General features: G+C 40.8%; 1 protein-coding gene across 9 annotated transcripts in view; it reads right to left on the reverse strand.

Annotated features, from left to right (window-relative positions):
* LOC141221121 (uncharacterized) overlaps positions 1–25,195 on the reverse strand; it is a 113,682-nt gene that overhangs the window by 83,269 nt on the left and 5,218 nt on the right. For 5 of the 9 annotated variants that reach the window (XM_073666470.1, XM_073666468.1, XM_073666469.1 and 2 more), the window contains exon 2: positions 20,475–20,554. The exons of 2 other annotated variants lie outside the window; for them this stretch is intronic. In XM_073666470.1, the coding sequence (XP_073522571.1) occupies positions 20,475–20,495 (21 nt within the window). In that variant the 5' untranslated portion in view covers positions 20,496–20,554. Of the gene's footprint in view, positions 1–1,964; positions 2,039–20,474; positions 20,555–25,195 lie in introns of all 9 variants that reach the window. 2 more of the 9 variants (XM_073666467.1, XM_073666466.1) reach the window with 2 other exon arrangements.

Here is a 25,195-nt window from a genome sequence, read left to right on the forward strand (position 1 = left end):
TCTGGGATGAGGTTTTATGGCGTCAAAAAAAATCCTGGGTTGGGGGAAGCTACAGTGAGTCCTATGTCTTACAAATGGACAGGGGGGTGGAAATTTAGGACATCTTTCATTTTGAAAAAACGGACAAAAATACATTTTGCCTGACAGCGATCTATTATATAGAGTCATTACACACAGAGGGATCTATTATATAGAGTCATTACACACAGAGGGATCTATTATATAGAGTCATTACACACAGAGGGATCTATTATATAGAGTCATTACACACAGAGTGATCTATTATATAGTCATTACACACAGAGGGATCTATTATATAGAGTCATTACACACAGAGGGATCTATTATATAGAGTCATTACACACAGAATGATCTTTTATATAGAGTCATTACACACAGAGGGATCTATTATAGAGTCATTACACACAGAGTGATCTATTATATAGAGTCCTTACACACAGTGATCTATTATATAGAGTCATTACACACAGAGGGATCTATTATATAGAGTCATTACACACAGAGGGATCTATTATATAGAGTTATTGCACACAAAGCGATCTATTATATAGTCATTACACACAGAGGAATCTATTATATAGTCATTACACACAGAGGGATCTATTATATAGAGTCATTACACACAGAGGGATCTATTATATAGAGTCATTACACACAGAGGGATCTATTATATAGAGTCATTACACACAGAATGATCTATTATATAGAGTCATTACACACAGAGGGATCTATTATATAGAGTCATTACACACAGAGTGATCTATTATATAGAGTCATTACACACAGATGGATCTATTATATATAGTCATTACACACAGAGGGATCTATTATACAGTCATTGCACGCAAAGCGATCTATTATATAGAGTCATTACACACAGAGGGATCTATTATATAGAGTCATTACACACAGAGGGATCTATTATATAGAGTCATTACACACAGAGGGATCTATTATATAGAGTCATTACACACAGAGTGATCTATTATATAGAGTCATTACACACAGAGGGATCTATTATATAGAGTCATTACACACAGAGGGATCTATTATATAGAGTCATTACACACAGAGGGATCTATTATATAGAGTCATTACACACAGAGGGATCTATTATATAGAGTCATTACACACAGAGGGTTCTATTATATAGAGTCATTACACACAGAGGGATCTATTATATAGAGTTATTACACACAGAGGGATCTATTTCATGTGTTTATTTCTGTTAATGTTGATGATTATGGCTTACAGCCAATGAAAACACAAAAGTCATTATCTCAGTAAATGTAATGACTATATAATATAGGAGCTTCACTTTTTGTATTGAAGAACTGAAATAAATTAACTTTTTGATGATATTCTAATTTATTGAGATGCATATATATACAGTGGGTACGGAAAGTATTCAGATCCCATTAGATTTGTTACTCTTTGTTTCATTGAGGCCATTTGGTAAATTCTAAAAAGTTCATTTTTTTTCTCATTAAAGTCCACTCTGCACCCCATCTTGACTGAAAAAAAAACAAATGTAGAAATTTTTGCAAATTTATTAAAAAAGAAAAACTGAAATATCACATGGTCATAAGTATTCAGACCCTTTGCTCAGTATTGAGTAGTGTTCAAAACAATAAGGGTAAAGCCAGCACATGTTGTACATGCATTTCTCCTTGAAAGCGTGAGAAATATGGGTCGTTCGAGACATTGTTCAGAAGAACAGCGTACTTTGATTGAAAAGTTGATTGGAGAGGGTAAAACTTCTAAAGAAGTGCAGAAAATGATCGGCTGTTCAGCTAAAATGATCTCCAATGCTTCACAATGGAAAGCAAAACCAGAGAGTCGTGGAAGAAAACAGAAGACTGCCATTCGAATGGATGGAAGAATAGCCAGAATGGCTCAGCCAATGATCAGCTACAGGATGATCACAGACAGTCTCAAGTTACCTGTGAGGACTGTGACAGTTAGAAGACGCCTGTGTGAAGCTAATCTCTTAGCAAGAAGTCTCTGTAAAGTCCCACTGTTAAAAAAAAAGACATGTACTGAAGCGGATACAATTTGCCAAAGAACACATCAACTGGCCTAAAGAGAAATGGAGAAACATTTTGTGGACTGATGAAAATAAAATTGTTCTTTTTGGGTCTAAGAGGCGCAGACTGTTCGTCAGACGACCCCCAAACTCTACATTCAAGCCACAATACACTCTGAAGACAGTGAAGCATGGTGGTGCAAGCATCATGATGTAAGCATGTTTCACTTACTATGGTGCCGGACCTATTTACCACATACCAGGGATCATGGACCAATCTGCATATATTAAAATACTTGAAGAGGTCATGTTGCCTTACGCTGAAGAGGATATGCCCTTGAAATGGGTGCTTCAACAAGACAACGACCCTAAACACACCAGTAAACAAGCAAAATCTTGGTTACAGTCCAACAAAATTGAGATTATGGAGTGGCCAGCCTAATCCCCGGACCTAAATCCGATAGAACACTTGTGGGTTGACATCAAAAATGCCGTTTCTGAGCTAGAGATAACAAATGCCAAAAAATTGTGGGATGCAGTTAAAGCATCCTGGGCTGGAATAACAGGGTTAGGGCCAGAAGTTGGTTGACTCAATGCAGCATAGATGTGAAGCAGTTCTAAAAAACTGTGGGTATACAACTAAATATTAGGTTAGTGATTCACAGGAATGCTAAATCCTCAAAAAAAAAAAAAAAAGAGTACATATTGTGAATTTGTAAAGATAAATGGAGACACTGCTATTTTTTAGAACAGCCCAATGTTTATTTTTTGTTATTTTCTGTAAAGTAGTTAAAAATTATCTACATTTCTCTTCATGTTTTGAATTAAAAAACAGTGTGCGATGTTCCCAATGCTGGAAATAACAACTAGGAGAAAGATTTTGTGCTTAACTCATGTTCACTGCTATTATTTTGAACCCTACTGTAGATGTACATACACTTTCAATCACACTCAGCGCACACATACTATCTGCCGAGCACACCTTATCCATAATGTCAACTATACACAGTGCACACTGTATATAGCAAGGAGGACAATTGGAGTTAAAGGTAAAATATTGGATTTTTATTCATTGCAAAAATTCATTAAGAATAGAAAAAGGTATGTGCAAAATACGAACAGACAGGTACCAAACATTGGTGAATAAATATATTAATCCTATGGGTACTTAAAGGCCCTGTTTGGTATGATTGCCACGCTACCCTAGAGAAAGCTAAAGCACCATTAAATAGCAAAACGTGCATTGGGGATTTTCCTGATGGTAGCAGACCTGGGTGATTATAACCATGGGTAAGATGGCTGCTCTTCGCTAACGCTCATATTTATGTGATACTTACCTGTTGACCACTGTGTCTATTATTTTAGAGCCGCTGTTATGCCCATTAATATGACATCATAGGATTAATATATTTATTTATTCACGAATGTTTGGTACCTGTCTGTTCGTCTTTTGCACATACCTGTTTCTATTTTTAATACATTTTTGTAATGAATAAAAATCCAATATTTTACCTTTAACTCCAATTGTCCTCCTTGCTATATATTATTTCTTTTTGGAGAGGTGCATATTTGCGTTGTGGAATATTTTTTTGACCACTACAAGTGGTAATATCCACATTTAAGATGATCTTAGGTATTGGTACAGTGAAGGAAATAAGTATTTGCTCCCTTGCTGTTTTTGTAAGTTTGCCCACTGACAAAGACATGAACAGTCTATAATTTTAAGGGTAGGTTAATTTTAACATTGAGAGATTATCCAAAAAAATATCAAGAAAATCACATTGTATTAATTAGATACATGTATTTGCATTTTGCAGTGAGAAATAAGTATTTGATTCCTCTGGCAAATAACACTTAATACTTGGTGGTAAAACCCTTGTTGGCAAGCACAGCAGTCAGATGTTTTTTGTAGTTGATGATGAGGGTTGCGCACATGTCAGGAGGAGTTTTGGTCCACTCCTATTTGCAGATCATCTCTAAATCATTCAGATTTTGAGGCTGTCGCTTGGCAACTTGGAGCTTCAACTCCCTCCATAAGTTTTCTATGGGATTAAGGTCTGGAGACGGGCTAGGCCACTCCATGACCTTAATGTGCTTCTTTTTGAGCCACTCCTTTGTTGCCTTGGCTGTATGTTTTGGGTCATTGCCTTGCTGGAAGACCCAGCCACGACCATTTTTAATGTCTTGGCAGAGGGAAGGAGGCAGTCACTCAGGATTTTACGGTACATGGCTCCATCCATTCTCCCATTGATGCGGTATGATGAAGTAGTCCTGTGCCCTTAGCAGAGAAACACCCCCAAAACATAATGTTTCCACCTCCATGATTAACAGTGGGGACGGTGTTCTTTAGGTCATAGGCAGCAGTTCACTTCCTCCAAACATGGCTAGTTGAGTTAATGCCAAAGAGCTCAATTTTTGTCTCATCTGACCACAGCACCTTCTCCCAATAACTCACAGAATCATCCAGGTGTTCATTGGCAAACTTAAGATGGGCCTGCACATGTGCCTTCTTGAGCAGCGGGACCTTGTGGGCACTGCAGGATTTTAAACCTTTAAGCTGTAATGTGTTACCAATGGTTTTCTTGATGACTGTGGTCCCAGCTGCTTAGTGACTGTGGTCACAGAGATCATTAACAAGTTTTAGGCTGATCTCTCACATTCCTCATGATCAAGCATACCCCACGAGGTGAGATTTTGCATGGTGCAAGGACAGCTGTCTTTAATGCAGGTAACGAGTTGATTAGGAGCGATTAACTGGTCTATAGGAGCCAGAACTCATAATGGTTTGTAGGGGATCAAATACTTAATTCTGACTGCAAAATGCAAATAAATGTATCCAATTTATACAATGTGATTTTCTATTTTTTTGGGGGGATATTCTATCTCTCAATGTTAAAATTAACCTACCATTAAAATTATAGACTGTTCATGTCTTTGTCCGTGGGCAAACTTATAAAAACAGCAAGGGATCAAATACTTATTTCCTTCACTGTATATATCTAACAGCGCACACTGTGTGTACACATACAGTACAGACCAAAAGTTTGGACACACCTTCTCATTTAAAGATTTTTCTGTATTTTCATGACTATGAAAATTGTACATTCACACTGAAGGCATCAAAACTATGAATTACCACATGTGGAATTACATACTTAACAAAAAAGTGTGAAACAACTGAAAATATGTCTTATATTCTAGGTTCTTCAAAGTAGCCACCTTTTGCTTTGATGACTGCTTTGCACACTCTTGGCATTCTCTTGATGAGCTTCAAGAGGTAGTCACTGAAAATGGTCTTCCAACAATCTTGAAGGAGTTCCCAGAGATGCTTAGCACTTGTTGGCCCTTTTGCCTTCACTCTGCGGTCCAGCTCACCCCAAACCATCTCGATTGGGTTCAGGTCTGGTGACTGTGGAGGCCAGGTCATCTGGCGTAACACCACATCACTCTCCTTCTTTGTCAAATAGCCCTTACACAGCCTGGAGGTGTGTTTGGGGTCATTGTCCTGTTGAAAACTAAATGATGGTCCAACTAAACGCAAACCGGATGGAATAGCATGCCGCTGCAAGATGCTGTGGTAGCCATGCTGGTTCAGTATGCCTTCAATTTTGAATAAATCCCCAACAGTGTCACCAGCAAAGCACCCCCACACCATCACACCTCCTCTTCCATGCTTCACGGTGGGAACCAGGCATGTAGAGTCCATCCGTTCACCTTTTCTGCGTCGCACAAAGACACGGTGGTTGGAACCAAAGATCTCAAATTTGGACTCATTAGACCAAAGCACAGATTTCCACTGGTCTAATGTCCATTCCTTGTGTTCTATAGCCCAAACAAGTCTCTTCGGCTTGTTGCCTGTCCTTAGCAGTGGTTTCCTAGCAGCTATTTTACTATGAAGGCCTGCTGCACAAAGTCTCCTCTTAACAGTTGTTGTAGAAATGTGTCTGCTGCTAGACCTGGTCTCTAATCTGAGCTGCTGTTAACCTGCGATTTCTGAGGCTGGCGACTCGGATAAACTTATCCTCAGAAGCAGAGGTGACTCTTGGTCTTCCTTTCCTGGGGCGGTCCTCATGTGAGCCAGTTTCTTTGTAGCGCTTGATGGTTTTTGCAACTGCGCTTGGGGACACTTTCAAAGTTTGCGCAATTTTTCGGACTGACTGACCTTCATTTCTTAAAGTAATGATGGCCACTCGTTTTTCTTTACTTAGCTGCTTTTTTCTTGCCATAATACAAATTCTAACAGTCTATTCAGTAGGACTATCAGCTGTGAATCCACCTGACTTCTGCACAACACAACTGATGGTCCCAACCTCATTTATAAGGCAAGAAATCCCACTTATTAAACCTGACAGGGCACACCTGTGAAGTGAAAACCATTTCCGGTGACTACCTCTTGAAGCTCATCAAGAGAATGCCAAGAGTGTGCAAAGCAGTCATCAAAGCAAAAGGTGGCTACTTTGAAGAACCTAGAATATAAGACATATTTTCAGTTGTTTCACACTATTTTGTTAAGTATATAATTCCACATGTGTTAATTCATAGTTTTGATGCCTTCAGTGTGAATGTACAATTTTCATAGTCATGAAAATACAGAAAAATCTTTAAATGAGAAGGTGTTTCATGACTGAAGACATTTTCCATCGAATAACGCAAGGAAAATTCAAACATGGATTTTACAGCAGAAATCTACAACGAAGAGTTGATAATGATTGAAGATTTGTGCTTAGAAATTGAGAACAAAGTTCTCAAGCAATTGGGAATGCCAACACCGAATCGATCTGCTGCTGCTTCGTTCGATGTAGAATTGCGCCGTGAACAAAATTACAACACGGGTGATCTTTTGTCGTATGTGCAATTAAATATTACTAAGCTACTGCTTCAGCAAAAAGGCATTTACGATCAAATAATGCAGACTATCAATAACGGAGTTGGAGAAATCTTCTTCTTAGATGCGCCAGGAGGAACTGGTAAAACGTTCCTAATTAGATTGATTGTGGCAGCAATTTGATCCCAAAATGACATAGCCTTAGCTCTTGCTTCGTCTGGAATAGCTGCGACATTGCTACCAGGTGGAAGAACTGCTCATTCCGCTTTGAAATTCCCATTGAATATGCAATTCATTGAAACTCCCACGTGCAAGATTTCCAAAGCATTCGGCATGGGAAAAGTATTACAGAAATGCAAACTTATTGTTAAGGATGAATGCACAATGGGGCACAAAAAAAATCGCTCGAGGCTCTTGATCGATCATTGCAAGATTCACGTGGAAACATCTGACCATTTGGGAAAGCATTAATATTGCTTGCAGGAAATTTCAGGCAAACATTACCTGTAATTCCTCGATCGACACCAGCGGACGAAATAAATGCTTGCCTGAAATACTCTACTTTGCGGCGACACGTAAACGCGTTAAAATTAACTACAAATATGAGTGTCCAGCTGCAAAATGATCGATCAGCTGAAAATTTCTCACATCAATTGCTGGAAATTGGGAACAGAAAGATGCCGGTTGATCTGACCTCAGGACGAATTTCATTGCATCATAACTTCTGCAATTTAGTGACGTCAAAAGAACAATTGGTTGAAAAAACATTTCCCAATATTCAAACCAATTATAAGAATCACAATTGGCTGAGTGAACGAGCTATTCTTGCAGTCAAGAACAAAGACGTCTACGAACGTAACAGTATTATTCAGTCTAACATTCAAAGTGAGGAAGTCACATACAAGTCTGTCGACACTGTTGTGGAAGCAGATGATGCGGTTAATTATTCAACAGAATTTTTGAATTCACTCGATCTGCCAGGGATGACACTGCACGTACTGCAATTGAAAATCAGCGTGCCAATTATCATGTTGCGAAATACCAACCAGCCAAAGCTTTGCAACAGCATGCGGCTTGCAGTAAAACAATTAATGAGCAATGTCGTTGAAGCAAAAATCTTGACAGGACCTTTCAAAGGTTAAGATGTCATGATTCCTCGCATTCCTATGATTCCAACTGATATGCCATTTCAATTTAAGAGATTGCAATTCCCAAATCGATTGGCGTTTGCAATCACCATCAACAAAGCTCAGGGCATTGTCAAATTAAATATTTTAGAAATATGCGCTTTCTCTTTTCTTTCTTTTCCATCTCATCAGACTGAGCCACAGCAATGCGTGGCCGCATACAGCTAGTAGGTATACAGTTGTGCTCAAAAGTTTACATGCCACTGCAGAATTTTTCCTTTCTTGGCCTTGTTTCAGAGAATTTGAATAACAAAAAAAATTTTCTCCACTCATGGTTATTGGTTTGGTGAAGCCATTTATTGTCAAACTACTGTGTTTTCTCTTTTTAAATCTTAAAGACAACCAAAAACATCCAAATGACCCTGATCCAAAGTTCACATACCCTGGTGATTTTGGCCTGATAACATGCACAGAATTTGACACAAATGGGTCTGAATCGCTACTAAAGGTAACTTCCTCACCTGTGACCTGTTAGCTTGTAATCAGTGCATGTGCATAAAAGATGAGTGAGTTTCTGGGATCCAGACAGAGTCTTGAATCTTTCATCCAGCCACTGACGTTTCTGGATTGTGAGTCATGGGGAAACCAAAAGGCACTTGAAGAAAAATGGGCTGCATGGTCGAGTCGCCAGAAGAAAGCCATTACTGCGCAAATGCCACAAAGTATCTCGCCTGTAATATGCCAAACAGCACAAAGACAGGCCTCAAAACTTCTGGTACAAGGTAATTTGGAGTGATGAGACCGAAATTGAACTTTTTGGCCACAACCATAAAAGTTACAATTGGAGAGAGGTCAACAAGGCCTATGATGAAAGGAACACCATTCCTACAGTAAAGCACGGAGGTGGATCACTGATGTTTCGGGGATGTGTAAGATACAAAGGCACAGGAAACTTGGTAAGAGTTGAAGGAAAGATGAATGCAGCATTTTATCAGCAAATACTGGAGGCAAATTTGCACTCATCAGCCCGGAATCTGCGCATGGGACGCACTTGGACGTTCCAACATGACAACGATCCAAAACACAAGGCCAAATCGACCTGTCATTGGCTACAGCAGAACAAAGTGAAGGTTCTGGAGTGGCCATCTCAGTCTCCTGACCTGAATATCATTGAGCCACTCTGAGGAGATGTCAAGCGCGCAGTTCATGCTACACAGCCCAGGAATTTACAGGAACTGGAGACTTTCTGCCAAGAAGAATGGGCAGCTTTACTATCTGAGAAAATAAAGAACCTCATCCACAACTACCACAAAAGACTTCAAGCTGTCATTGATGTTAGAGGAGGCAATACACGGTATTAAGAACTGGGGTATGTGAACTTTTGATCAGGGTCATTTGGATGTTTTTGGTTGTCATTAAAATTTAAAAAGAGAAAACACAGTAGTTTGACAATATATGGCTTCACCCAACCAATAACCATGAGTGGAGAAAAAGTTTTTTTCTTATCATTCATATTCTCTGAAACAAGGCCAGGAAAGGAAAAATTCTGCCGGGGTATGTAAACTTTTGAGCACAACTGTATATATAGATAGATTGTGGGGTTTCTACTCACTTGGGTGCGTCGGGAGACAAAACAGGAAGCGTTTCTGTTTTAAATGTCCATGTCGGTTTATTACCTCATAAACTGTCCACAAGCAAAAGGAAAATAAACAGCCTTCAGTGCAGGCAAAACAAAGAAAACAGTTCTTTAGGCAAAGTCTCTGGTTAGCCAGTCCTGTGGTCACACAGGCTGGATAGTGTCCAGTACACTGGCTCAGTCTGCAGATAACACACAGAAGGCCTTCTCCCTCAACACACAGACCATGTGCCAAACAACGGTCTCCATTTTAACTAGTTAACCACACCCAGAGGTGAGGTATGTGGGCAACCAGACCTGCCCTGTGTCTCAGGTTGCCCATAAAACCTGGTCCCTGATGCACCAAACAATCCTCTTAGTGCTATGTGCACTAGAGCAACACTCCAGGATTACATCACAGATGACAACCATCTAACCCTAACCCTAACCTCCCATCAAGTATGTGTCCGAGAGCTATCTTACAAGATATATACATACACACTATATACACTTCATATACTCCACTCTCACTGTGTATATATATATATATATATATATATATATATATATATATATATATATATATATATATATATATATATATATATATATATACTGTATACACACCGTATACTCGGTTCTCACTGTGCATATATATACAGTACAGACCAAAAGTTTGGACACACCTTCTCATTTAAAGATTTTTCTGTATTTTCATAACTTGAAAATTGTACATTCACACTGAAGGCATCAAAACTATGAATTAACACATGTGGAATTACATACTTAACAAAAAAGTGTTAAACAACTGAAAATATGTCTTATATTCTAGGTTCTTCAAAGTAGCCACCCTTTGCTTTGATGACTGCTTTGCACACTCTTGGTATTCTCTTGATGAGCTTCAAGAGGTAGTCACCGGAAATGGTCTTCCAACAATCTTGAAGGAGTTCCCAGAGATGCTTAGCACTTGTTGGCCCTTTTGCCTTCACTCTGCAGTCCAGCTCACCCCAAACCCCATCAATCTGCTTTTTATTTGTTATCGCTTCTGCTTTCTCACAACTCGCCCGCCCTTTAACACATTCTGTGCACTCTCTCTATATCAACCCCTCCCTTCTCCCCTCTCCCATGTATAACTACCGAGGCTCTACTGACATTCCTCACCCACTGCAAACCATCCTCTACCTCCATACAGCACTATAAACGTTCATACAAATCATTGCACCACCTGCTCTTTCTCTTCTTTCTCCTTTTACTAGTCGCAGGTGACATCTCCCCCAACCCTGGGCCCCCCTCCACTAGCATACATTACTCTCCTCCAGCTGCATATAGAAACCCTGCTAATCTTATTAACGTGCATGCCCTCTCCTATCGCTTTCCATTGTGCTCTCTGGAACGCACGGTCTGTGTGTAACCAACTAACTTACATCCACGATTTTTTCCTCTCTAATTCCCTTAACCTTCTGGCTATCACAGAAACCTGGATTCAGCAGCCAGACACCACCGCTGCTGCTGCTTTCTCGTTTGGTGGGCTGAAATTTTCACATACCGCCAGGCCTGGCAACAGACAGGGTGGAGGTGTTGGTCTGCTCCTTTCCTCACAATATGCTTTCCAGGTCATCCCCCCGGTTCCCTCACTTATGTTTCCTTCCTTTGAAGTCCACACCATCAGACTCTTTAAACCCTTCTCCCTGCGAGTGGCGGTTGTGTATCGCCCTCCAGGCTCCTCCCACCAGTTCTTGGATCACTTTGCCACCTGGCTTCCTCACTTTCTATCCTGTGACATCCCCACCCTCATCATGGGCGACTTTAACATCCCCATCGATGATCCCCTCTCCCAATCTGCCTCTCATCTACTTTCTCTAACCTCTTCATTCCGTCTCTCACAGTTTACTAATTCTCCTACCCATGAAGACGGGAATACTCTGGATCTGTTTTTTTCCAGTCTCTGCTCGCTGGATGACTTTACCAACTCCCCTCTCCTGCTCTCGGACCACAACCTTCTTTCCTTCTCTGTCAAGAATTGTCTCCCCACCCGGGACACCCCCACTTACCACACTTATAGGAATACACATACCATTAATACCCAGCAGCTTATGGGCAATCTCCACATATTTTTAGCCCCCATCTCCTCCCTCTCCTGTCCAGACTTAGCATTGTGACACTACAATAATACACTGAAGAGTGCCCTAGATGAAGCAGCTCCTTCTACACGCAGAAAGACCCGACACAGACAACAGCAGCCCTAGCACACGATGCAAACACGTTTTCTTCAACGTTGCTCAAGGTGCGCTGAGCGTCAGTGGAGAAAATCTCTTTTAGCAGAGGATTTCATCCACTATAAATTCATGCTCAAAACCTATAACTCTGCCCTTCATCTGGCCAAACAATCCTACTTAACTCCCTCATCACTTCAATTTCCAACAATCCAAAACGACTTTTCGAAACCTTAAACTCCCTCCTGAAACCTAAAGCACAGGCCCCCACCACCAACCTCAGCGGGGAGGATCTGGCCACTTATTTCTTTGAAAAAATCAACCACATCCATCAGGACATCCCAGCCCAATCTCCTCAGTGCCTGGATCCCCTTCCCTGCCGCACTTCAAGCTCACTTGCCATCTTTGAGCCTGTTACAGAAGAAGAAGTTACCCAGCTCCTCGCTTCTTCTCGGCCTACAACCTGCAGCAGTGACCCCATTCCTTCACATCTCCTGCAGTCTCTCTCACCGGTGGTCAGTGTCACCACTCACCTGACTAAAATATTTAACCTCTCTCTTTCTTCAGGTATCTTTCCCTCCTCATTTAAACACGCCATCATAACCCCTTTACTTAAAAAGCCATTCCTGGACCAGAACTGCGCTGCTAACTACAGACCTGTCTCTAACCTTCCTTTCATCTCTAAACTCCTGGAGCGCTTGGTTCACTCCCATCTAATCCGCTATCTCTCAGATAACTCTCTCCTCGACCCTCTACAATCTGGTTTCTGCTCCTTACACTCCACTGAAACTGCCCTCACTAAAGTCTCTAATGATCTACTAACAGCCAAATCCAAAGGTCACTGCTCCCTGCTGATTCTCCTGGATCTCTCTGCAGCATTTGACACTGTGGATCACCAGCTCCTCCTCACTATGCTCCACTCTATAGGCCTCAAGGAAACCGTTCTCTCCTGGTTCTCCTCCTACCTCTCTGACCACTCCTTCACTGTATCTTTTGCCGGCTCCTCTTCCCCTCCTCATCCCCTTACTATCGGGTTTCCGCAGGGCTCAGTCCTAGGCCCCCTCCTCTTCTCTCTATACACTGCCCCTATTGGACAAACTATCAGCAGATTTGGGTTCCAGTATCATCTCTATGCTCACGACACTCAATTATACACCTCTTCCCCTGACATCACCCCTACCCTAATACAAAATACCAAGGATTGTTTGTCTGCTGTCTCTAACATCATGTCCTCCCTCTATCTTAAACTGAATCTCTCCAAAACTGAACTTCTTGTGTTTCCCCCCTCTACTAACCTAATTCTACCTAACATCGAAATTACCTTGGAGGGTTCAACCATAACTCCCAAGCAACACGCCCGCTGCCTTGGGGTCATATTCGACACTAACCTTTCCTTTACTCCCTATATCCGATCACTCACTCGCTCTTGTCACCTGCATCTTAAAAACATCTCCAGAATCCGATCTTTTCTCACTTTTGAAACTGCTAAAACTCTTCCTGTCAGTCTTATTCACTCTCGTCTGGACTACTGCAACTCTCTTCTGATCGGTCTCCCTCTTACCAAAATTTCCCCTCTCCAATCCGTCCTAAATGCGGCATAGTCGTAGTTCTGTCCAGCTGCTTCACCGATGCCTCCACCTTGTGCCAGTCATTACACTGGTTACCCATTCGCTACAGGGTTCAATATAAACTAATTGCTATCACCCACAAAGCTCTCCACAGTTCTGCACCACCTTATATCTCCTCTCTCATCTCAGTCTATCATCCTACACGTGCCCTCCGTTTCACAAATGACCTAAGACTAACATCCCCCATAATCCGAACCTCGCACCTCCGTCTCCAAGACTTCTCTCGTGCTGCGCCAGTTCTCTGGAATGCTCTACCCCAGACGATCCGATTGATGCCTAGCCCCGATGTCTTCAAGCACGCTTTAAAAACGCATCTCTTAAAACAAGCCTACCACCTCAAATACCCAGTAAACTAACTTTCCCCTGTTCCCTCCTAAATACTATTCAGAATCTGCTGCCTACTGTTCATCTGTCTCTACACCCTCCATGCACACGATAACTGCACTCGGTAATTGAGTATTGCACTTGAACATACAGGCTGATGACCGGATCATACAGCTTTATATGATAATCCCGACTTATTAGAATTGCCAGACCTGAAATAACAAGCACTTTTCACCTATTGTGTCCCCCCTTTTCCTTGTAGATTGTAAGCAGCGAGCGGCCGGACCCTCACTCCTAATGTAACTGTTTAAACTGTCCTTAAATTGTATTGAATTCATTGTCTGTATATGTCCCCGCTTAATTGTAAAGTGCTGCGGAATATGTTGGCGCTATATAAATAAAAATGATTATTATTATTATACACACCTGCTCTCACTGTATATATATATATATATATATATATATATATATATATATATATATACTGTATACACACTGTATACTCCGCTCTCACTGTATATATATGTATACTCTATACACACCGAATACTCCGCTCTCACTGTATATATATACTTTATACACACCGTATACTCCGCTCTCACTGTATATATATATATATATATACTGTATACACACTGTATACTCCGCTTTCACTGTATATATACACAGTGGTGGCCAAAAGTATTGGCACCCCTGCAATTCTGTCAGATAATACTCAGTTTCTTCCTGAAAATGATTGCAATCACAGATTCTTTGGTATTATTCTCTTCATTTAATTTGTCTTCAATGAAAAAACACAAAAAGAATTGTCCTAAAGCCAAATTGGATATAATTCCACACCAAACCTAAAAAAGGGGGTGGACAAAAGTATTGGCACCCTTTGAAAAATGATGTGATGCTTCTCTAATTCGTGTAATTAACAGCACCTGTAACTTACCCGTGGCACCTAACAGGTGTTGGCAATAACTAAATCACACTTGCAGCCAGTTAACATGGATTAAAGTTAACTCAACCTCTGTCCTGTGTCCTTGTGTGTACCACATTGAGAATGGAGAAAAGAAAGAAGACCAAAGAACTGTCTGAGGACTTGAGAAACCAAATTGTGAGGAAGCATGAGCAATCTCAAGGCTACAAGTCCATCTCCAAAGACCTGAATGTTCCTGTGTCTTCCGTGCGCAGTGTCATCAAGAAGTTTAAAGCCCATGGCACTGTGGCTAACCTCCCTAGATGTGGACGGAAAAGAAAAATTGACGAGAGATTTCAACGCAAGATTGTGCGGATGGTGGATAAAAAACCTCGACTAACATCCAAACAAGTTCAAGCTGCCCTGTAGTCCGAGGGTACAACTGTGTCAACCCGTACTATCCGTCGGCGTCTGAATGAAAAGGGACTGTATGGTAGGATACCCAGGAAGACCCCACTTCTTACCCCGAGACATAAAAAAGCCAGGCTGGAGTTTGCCAAAACTTACCTGAGAAAGCCTAAAACGTTTTGGAAGAATGTTCTCTGGTCAGATGAGACAAAAGTAGAGCTTTTTGGGAAAAAGCATCAACATAGAGTGTACAGGAAAAAAAAAGAGGCATTCAAAGAAAAGAACACGGTCCCTACAGTCAAACATGGCAGAGGTTCCCTGATGTTTTTGGGTTGCTTTGCTGCCTCTGGCACTGGACTGCTTGACCGTGTGCATGGCATTATGAAGTCTGAAGACTACCAACAAATTTTGCAGCATAATGTAGGGCCCAGTGTGAGAAAGCTGGGTCTCCCTCAGAGGTCATGAGTCTTCCAGCAGGACAATGACCCAAAACACACTTCCGAAAGCACTATAAAATGGTTTGAGAGAAAGCACTGGAGACTTCTAAGGTGGCCAGCAATGAGTCCAGACCTGAATCCCATAGAACACCTGTGGAGAGATCTCAAAATGGCAGTTTGGAGAAGGCACCCTTCAAATATCAGGGACCTGGAGCAGTTTGCCAAAGAAGAATGGTCTACAATTCCAGCAGAGCATTGTAAGAAACTCATTGATGGTTACCGGAAGCGGTTGTTCGCAGTTATTTTGGCTAAAGGTTGTGTAACCAAGTATTAGGCTAAGGGTGCCAATACTTTTGTCTGGCCCATTTTTGGAGTTTTGTGTGAAATGATCAATGATTTGATTTTTGCTTCATTCTCTTTTGTGTCTTTTCCGTGCAAGCAAATTAAATGAAGATAATAATACCAAAGAATTTGTGATTGCAATCATTTTCAGGAAGAAACTGAGTATTATCTGACAGAATTGCAGGGGTGCCAATACTTTTGGCCACCACTGTATACACACCGAAAACTCCGCTCTCAATGTATATATGTACTGTATACACACTGTATACTCCGCTCTCACTATATATATATATATATATATATATATATATATATATATATATACTGTATACACACCGTATACTCTGCTCTCACTGTCTATATATACTGTATACACACCGTATACTCTGCTCTCACTGTCTATATATGTATACTCTATACACACCGAATACTCCGCTCTAAATGTATATATATATATATATATATATATATATATATATATATATATATATATATGTACTGTATACACACTGTATACTCCGCTCTCACTGTATATATATATATATATATATATATACACACTGTATACACACCGTATACTCTGCTCTCACTGTATATATATACTGTATACACACCGTATACTCTGCTCTCACTGTATATATGTATATACTGTATACACACCGTATACTCCGCTCTCTCTGTATATATATAGTTTTAGTTTAGTTTTTATTTTTATAGCGCCAACATATTCCGCAGCACTTTACAAATTTTAGGGGGGACTTATACAGACAATACAGAATAAGCATATCTCATATCGAAAGGAGTGAGGGCCCTGCTCGCGAGCTTACAGTCTATGAGGAAGTGGGGGAGACACAAAAGGTAAAAAGTACATATATTGTATAATGCAGCCTTGATATACTAAATAGGATAAATAATACATGGACTGGTCTCCTGCCAGTATGTGTACCGTCCTGACAGAGGCTATTAAGTGCATGGTTGGTATGAACCTGAAGTTGAAGAAGATTTTAATATGGGGGAAAACTGGGACCGACAGAGTGTGTTTAGGCGATACACCAGTCTAAAGAAATGTGTTTTTAGGGTCCGCTTGAAACTGTGGATATTGGGAATTAATCGAACTGTCCTTGGTAGTGCATTCCAAAGAATTGGCGCAGCACGCGAGAAATCTTGGAGACGGGAGTGGGAAGTTCGGATTATGGAGGATTTTAGTTTTAAGTATATTTGCAGAACGGAGGGCACGTGTAGGGTGGTAGACTGAGACAAGGGAGGAGATGTAGGGGAGTACCGAAGCATGGAGCGCTTTGTGGGTAAGCGTGATAAGTTTAAATTGAACTCTATATTGGATGGGCAACCAATGCAATGACTGGCACAGGGAAGAGGCATCGGTGTAGCGGTTGGCGAGGAATATGATCCTGGCTGCTGCGTTAAGGACGGATTGGAGAGGGGAGAGTTTAGTAAGAGGGAGCCTGATAAGTAGAGCATTGCAATAGTCAAGACAGGAATGAATAAGAGCTACAGTAAGAGTTTTTGCCGAGTCAAAGGTGAGAAAAGTCCTGATTCTCGAGATGTTTTTGAGGTGTAGATGACATGAACGAGCGAGTGATTTGATGTGAGGAGTGAAAGAAAGATCTGAATCAAAAATGACTCCAAGACAGCGGGCTTGTTGCTGGGGAGTAATGGTTGAGCCACAAACAGAAATGGCAATATCGGGCACAGGTAGATTAATGGAGGGAGGAAAGACGAGGAGTTCAGTTTTTGACAGATTCAGTTTTAGGTAGAGCGAGGACATAATGTTAGACACGGCAGAAAGACAATCACTGGTCTTTTGTAGTAATGCAGGGGTGATGTCCGGTGCAGAGGTGTATAATTGGGTGTCATCAGCATAGAGATGGTACTGAAAACCGAATCTACTGATTGTTTGTCCAATAGGAGCGGTGTATAAGGAGAAAAGAAGGGGGCCTAGGACTGATCCTTGAGGAACCCCGACAGTAAGGGGAAGTAGGGAGGAGGAGGAGCCGGCAAAAGACACAGAGAAGGAGCGGTCAGAGAGGTAGGAGGAGAACCAAGAGAGAACAGTGTCCTTGAGGCCAATAGTGCAGAGCATAGTGAGGAGGAGCTGGTGATCCACAGTGTCGAATGCTGCAGAGAGATCCAGGAGATCAGCAGGGAGTAGTGACCATTAGATTTAGCTGTTAGTAAATCATTACAGACTTTAGTGAGGGCAGTTTCAGTAGAATGTAAAGAGCGGAAACCAGATTGTAAAGGGTCAAGAAGAGAGTTGTCTGAGAGATAGCGGATGAGACGGGAGTGAACCAGGCGTTCCAGGAGTTTAGAGATAAAGGGAAGATTGGAAACAGATCTGTAGTTGGCCGTGCAGTTTTGGTCTAGGATGGTTTTTTAAGTAATGGTTGTATGCTGGCGTGTTTAAAAGAAGAGGGAAAGATACCAGATGAGAGGGAAAGGTTGAAAATTTAAGTTAGGTGAGTGTTGACAGCTGGAGCAAGGGACTGAAGGAGATGTGAGGGAATAGGGTCACTGGTGCAGGTGGTAGGGCGAGAAGATGCAAGGAGACTGATCACTTCATCTTCCGTGACTCGTTCGAAGTCAGAAAGTGAGCAAGATACAATGTGGCGGGGGAGAGCATGCATAACATTTGGGGATTGGGAGAAAATTTCCTGTTGGATATGGTCAATTTTTTCTTTGAAATAATTGGCCAGATCGTCAGCGCTGAGGTCGGTGGTCGGGGCCTGTATTGTTTGATTGAGGAGAGAATGAAACGTGTCAAAGAGTCGTTTAGGATTATTGGAAAGTGAGATGATGAGGTTGTTAAAGTAGGTTTGTTTGGAGAGGTGAAGGGCAGAGTTATATGTTTTCAGCATAAATTTATAATGGAGGAAATCTTCGGGCAGATTTGATTTTCTCCACAGCCGTTCAGCGCACCTGGAGTACCTCTGGAGAAGACGTGTTTGAGGCGTGTGCCAGGGTTGTCGCCGTCTGTGCTGAATTGTTCTTTGTGTAGGAGGTGCGGCTTCATCCAGGGCGCATAGCATTATTTTGTTATAATGCTTCAATGCAGAGTCGGGACATGAGAGGGAGGAGATTGGGGCCAATGATGATTGCAACCTTTTTATAAATTTCTGGGTGTTAATGGCGCGTAAATTTATATAAGTGTGGACGGTTGGAGTGTCTTGAGTAGAGTCACAGTTCTTGACAGAGAATGAAAGAAGATTATGGTCAGAGAGTGGAAGGGGAGAGTTAGTAAAGTCATGTACTGAGCAAAGCCGGGAGAAGATCAGGTCCAATGTGTTCCCGTCCTCATGTGTAGGAGAATTAGCAAGCTGTGAAAGGCCGAAGGAGGAGGTTAGTGATAAAAGATGTGTGGCAGATGGGGAAAGAGGATCGCCAATTGGGATGTTAAAATCTCCCATGATTATCGTGGGGATGTCGCAGGATAGAAAATTTGGAAGCCAGGCAACAAAGCGATCCTGGAATTGATGGGGGGGACCTGGAGGGCGATAGACAACCGCCACTCTCAGGGAGAAGGGCCGGTAGAGTCTGACTGTGTGGGCCTCAAAAGACGGGAAGATAAGGGAGGGTACAGGGGGGATAACCTGAAAAGTACATTTTGTTGAAAGAAGCAGACCAAAACCTCCACCTGATCTGTTGTCAGGTAGCGGGGTATGAGAGAAATGTAGGCCACCATAGGAGAGCTGCAGCGGCGGTGGTGTCCGACTGCTGGATCCAGGTTTCAGTGAGAGCCAGAAGGTTGGGGGAATTAGAGAGGAAAAAGTCATGGATGTAAGAGAGTTTATTACATGCTGAGCGCGCATTCCAAAGGGCACAGTTGAATGAGACAGAAGATATGCAGGGAATATTAATGAGATTAGCAGGGTTTCTGAATGTAACAGGGAAAGAGTTAGTGTTATTATTACTGGAGGGTCCTGGGTTGGGAGAAATATCACCTGCGACTAATAGAAGGAAGATACAGAGAGTGAGCAGATGGTTGAGTGATTTGTGAGAGCGTTTCCTGTGTTGTATGGTGGGAATGAATGGATCTGTGTGGTATAACATTGTGAAGAGAGCATGACAACTGTACATAGGAGAAGAGAGTAGAGAGGGGTTAATATGGATTAAGTGTGCCGAATCAGTGGGAGAACGGTGAATGTGGATGATTGTAGCAGCCAGAATATAAATGGCACAGATACAAATGGTGAATACTGTTTGCCAAAAAGATGACCTGGAAGCAAGTTTGTTTAAATGTCTTGCATGTCTTACCTGTCTCCTGCCCTGTCCAACTGCCATTTTCTAACTGCCGGGGCACTTTGATAAATTATGGCACTTCGATAAAGTATGCATAAATGCTATATGCATAAATGCCCCCGCATAAATGCTGCCAATTGACTATGTCTCAATATATAGGGACGTATCTGCTTAGATCTACACAGATTTAACTCGTTAGCAATCAATCACTAGGTTAAGACAACAGGAGACCATAAACTGCAGAAAAAAAAACAGACTGGCAACTCTACATGGATCATAAACTCTTAAAGTGTGATGACCTTAAAGTATCATGGATTAAACAACGTAGAGGAGTGAAAAATATATACCAGTGATAGGCTGCAGAGCATTGCATGGAGATACAAGGCAGTTTTCAGGATAGATCACACAAGGAGTGAAAAATATATACCTGTAAGAAGAGAAGAAAGATGAATATTAGCAATGCCATTTTCTAACTGCCGGGGCACTTTGATAATTTATGGCACTTCGATAAAGTATGCATAAATGCTATATGCATAAATGCCCCCGCATTTATACTGTACTGTATACATATATACTGTATACACACCGTATACTCCGCTCTCACTGTACATATATACTGCATACACACCGTATACTCCGCTCTCATTGTGTATATATATATACTGTATACACACCGTATACTCTGCTCTCACTGTATATATACTGTATACACACCGTATACTCCGCTCTCACTGTGTATGTATATATATATATATATATATATATATATATATATATATATAAACTGTATACACACCGTATACTCTGCTCTCATTGTGTATATATATAAACTGTATACACACCGTATACTCTGCTCTCACTGTATATACAGTGCAGACCAAAAGTTTGGACACACCTTCTCGTTTAAAGATTTTTCTGTATTTTCATGACTATGAAAATTGTACATTCACACTGAAGGCATCAAAACTATGAATTAACATATGTGCAATAATATACTTAACAAAAAAGTGTGAAACAACTGAAAATATGTCTTATATTCTAGGTTCTTCAAAGTAGCCACCTTTTGCTTTGATGACTGCTTTGCACCCTCTTGGCATTCTCTTGATGAGCTTCAGGAGGTAGTCACCGGAAATGGTCTTCCAACAATCTTGAAGGAGTTCCCAGAGATGCTTAGCACGTGTTGGCCCTTTTGCCTTCACTCTGCGGTCCAGCTCACTCCCAAACCATCTCGATTGGGTTCAGGTCTGGTGACTGTGGAGGCAAGGTCATTTGGCGTAGCACCCCATCACTCTCCTTCTTAGTCAAATAGCCCTTACACAGCCTGGAGGTGTGTTTGGGGTCATTGTCCTGTTGAAAAATAAATGATGGTCCAACTAAACGCAAACCGGATGGAATAACATGCCGCTGCAAGATGCTGTGGCAGACATGCTGGTTCAGTATGCCTTCAATTTTGAATAAATCCCCAACAGTGTCACCAGCAAAGCACCCCCACACCATCACACCTCGTTCTCCATGCTTCACGGTGGGAACCAGGCATGTAGAGTCCATCCGTTCACCTTTTCTGCGTCGCACAAACACACGGTGGTTGGAACCAAAGATCTCAAATTTGGACTCATCAGACCAAAGCACAGATTTCCACTGGTCTAATGTCCATTCCTTGTGTTCTTTAGCCCAAACAAGTCTCTTCTGCTTGTTGCCTGTCCTTAGCAGTGGTTTCCTAGCAGCTATTTTACCATGAAGGCCTGCTGCACAAAGTCTCCTCTTAACAGTTGTTGTAGAGATGTGTCTGCTGCTAGAACTCTGTGTGGCATTGACCTGGTCTCTAATCTGAGCTGCTGTTAACCTGCGATTTCTGAGGCTGGTGACTCGGATAAACTTATCCTCAGAAGCAGAGGTGACTCTTGGTCTTCCTTTCCTGGGGCGGTCCTCATGTGAGCCAGTTTCTTTGTAGCGCTTGATGGTTCTTGCATCTGCACTTGGGGACACATTCAAAGTTTTCCCAATTTTTCGGACTGACTGACCTTCATTTCTTAAAGTAATGATGGTCACTCGTTTTTCTTTACTTAGCTGCTTTTTTCTTGCCATAATACAAATTCTAACAGTCTATTCAGTAGGACTTTCAGCTGTGTACCCACCAGACCTCTGCACAACACAACTGATGGTCCCAACCCCATTTATAAGGCAAGAAATCCCACTTATTAAACCTGAAAGGGCACACCTGTGAAGTGAAAACCATTTCCGGTGATTACCTCTTGAAGCTCATCAAGAGAATGCCAAGAGTGTGCAAAGCAGTCATCAAAGTAAAAGGTGGCTACTGTGAAGACCCTAGAATATAAGACATATTTTCAGTTGTTTCACACTTTGTTGTTAAGTATATAATTCCACATGTGGTAATTCATAGTTTTGATGCCTTCAGTGTGAATGTACAATTTTCAAAGTCAAGAAAATACAGAAAAATCTTTAAATGAGAAGACGTGTCCAAACTTTTGGTCTGTACTGTATATACTGTAAACACACCGTACACTCCGCTCTCACTGTATATATGTATATAATGTATACAGACCGTATACTCTGCTCTCAGTGTATATATGTATATACTGTATACACACCGTATACTCTGCTCTCAGTGTATATATGTATATACTGTATACATACCGTATACTCTGCTCTCAGTGTATATATGTATATACTGTATACATACCGTATACTCTGCTCACACTGTATATATATAATATATACTGTATATACAACGTATACTCCGCTCTCACTGTATATATGTATATACTGTATACACACCGTATACTCTGCTCTCAGTGTATATATGTATATACTGTATACACACCGTATACTCTGCTCTCAGTGTATATATGTATATACTGTATACTCACTGTATACTCTGCTCTCAGTGTATATATGTATATACTGTATACATACCGTATACTCTGCTCTCACTGTATATATGTATATACTGTATACACACCGTATACTCCGATCTCACTGTATATATATACTGTATACACACCGTATACTCTGCTCTCAGTGTATATATGTATATACTGTATACACACCGTATACTCCGCTCTCACTGTATATATGTATATACTGTATACACACTGTATACTCTGCTCTCACTGTATATATATACTGTATACACACCGTATACTCTGCTCTCACTGTATATATATACTGTATACACACCGTATACTCTGCTCTCACTGTATATATATACTGTATACACACCGTATACTCTGCTCTCACTGTATATATATACTGTATACACACCGTATACTCCGATCTCACTGTATATATATACTGTATACACACTGCATACTCTGCTCTCACTGTATATATATACTGTATACACATAGTATACTCCGCTCTCACTGTATATATATACTGTATACACACAGTATACTCTGCTCTCAGTGTATATATGTATATACTGTATACACACCGTATACTCTGCTCTCACTGTATATATATATATACTGTATACACACTGTACTCTGCTCTCACTGTATAAATGTATATACTGTATACACACCGTATACTCCGATCTCACTGTATATATATACTGTATACACACTGCATACTCTGCTCTCACTGTATATATATATACTGTATACACACCGTATACTCCTCTCTCACTGTACATATATACTGTATACACACCGTATACTCCTCTCTCACTGTATATATGTATATACTGTATACACACCGTACACTCCGCTCTCACTGTACATATATACTGTATACACACCGTATACTCCTCTCTCACTGTATATATGTATATACTGTATACACACCATATACTCCGCTCTCACTGTATATGTGTATATACTGTATACACACCGTATACTCTGCTCTCACTGTATATATATACTGTATACACACCGTATACTCCGCTCTCACTGTATATATGCATATACTGTATACACACCGTATACTCCGCTCTCACTGTATATATGTATATACTGTATACACACCGTATACTCAGCTCTCACTGTATATATATACTGTATACACACTGTATACTCTGCTCTCACTGTATAAATGTATATACTGTATACACACCGTATACTCCGATCTCACTGTATATATATACTGTATACACACCGTATACTCTGCTCTCAGTGTATATATGAATATACTGTATACATACCGTATACTCTGCTCTCACTGTATATATATACTGTATACACACCGTATACTCTGCTCTCACTGTATATATATACTGTATACACACCGTATACTCTGCTCTCACTGTATATATATACTGTATACACACCGTATACTCTGCTCTCACTGTATAAATGTATAAACTGTATACACACCGTATACTCCGATCTCACTGTATATATATACTGTATACACACTGCATACTCTGCTCTCACTGTATATATATACTGTATACACATAGTATACTCCGCTCTCACTGTATATATATACTGTATACACACAGTATACTCTGCTCTCAGTGTATATATGTATATACTGTATACACACCGTATACTCTGCTCTCACTGTATATATATATACTGTATACACACTGTACTCTGCTCTCACTGTATAAATGTATATACTGTATACACACCGTATACTCCGATCTCACTGTATATATATACTGTATACACACTGCATACTCTGCTCTCACTGTATATATATATACTGTATACACACCGTATACTCCTCTCTCACTGTACATATATACTGTATACACACCGTATACTCCTCTCTCACTGTATATATGTATATACTGTATACACACCGTACACTCCGCTCTCACTGTACATATATACTGTATACACACCGTATACTCCTCTCTCACTGTATATATGTATATACTGTATACACACCGTATACTCCGCTCTCACTGTATATGTGTATATACTGTATACACACCGTATACTCTGCTCTCACTGTATATATATACTGTATACACACCGTATACTCCGCTCTCACTGTATATATGCATATACTGTATACACACCGTATACTCCGCTCTCACTGTATATATGCATATACTGTATACACACCGTAATCTCTGCTCTCACTGTATATATATATA

Source organism: Phyllobates terribilis, unplaced genomic scaffold (assembly GCF_046119375.1).
Source record: "Phyllobates terribilis strain yellow unplaced genomic scaffold, ASM4611937v1 Scaffold_318__1_contigs__length_2195899, whole genome shotgun sequence".
In the NCBI taxonomy this organism is placed as follows: Eukaryota; Metazoa; Chordata; class Amphibia; order Anura; family Dendrobatidae; genus Phyllobates; species Phyllobates terribilis.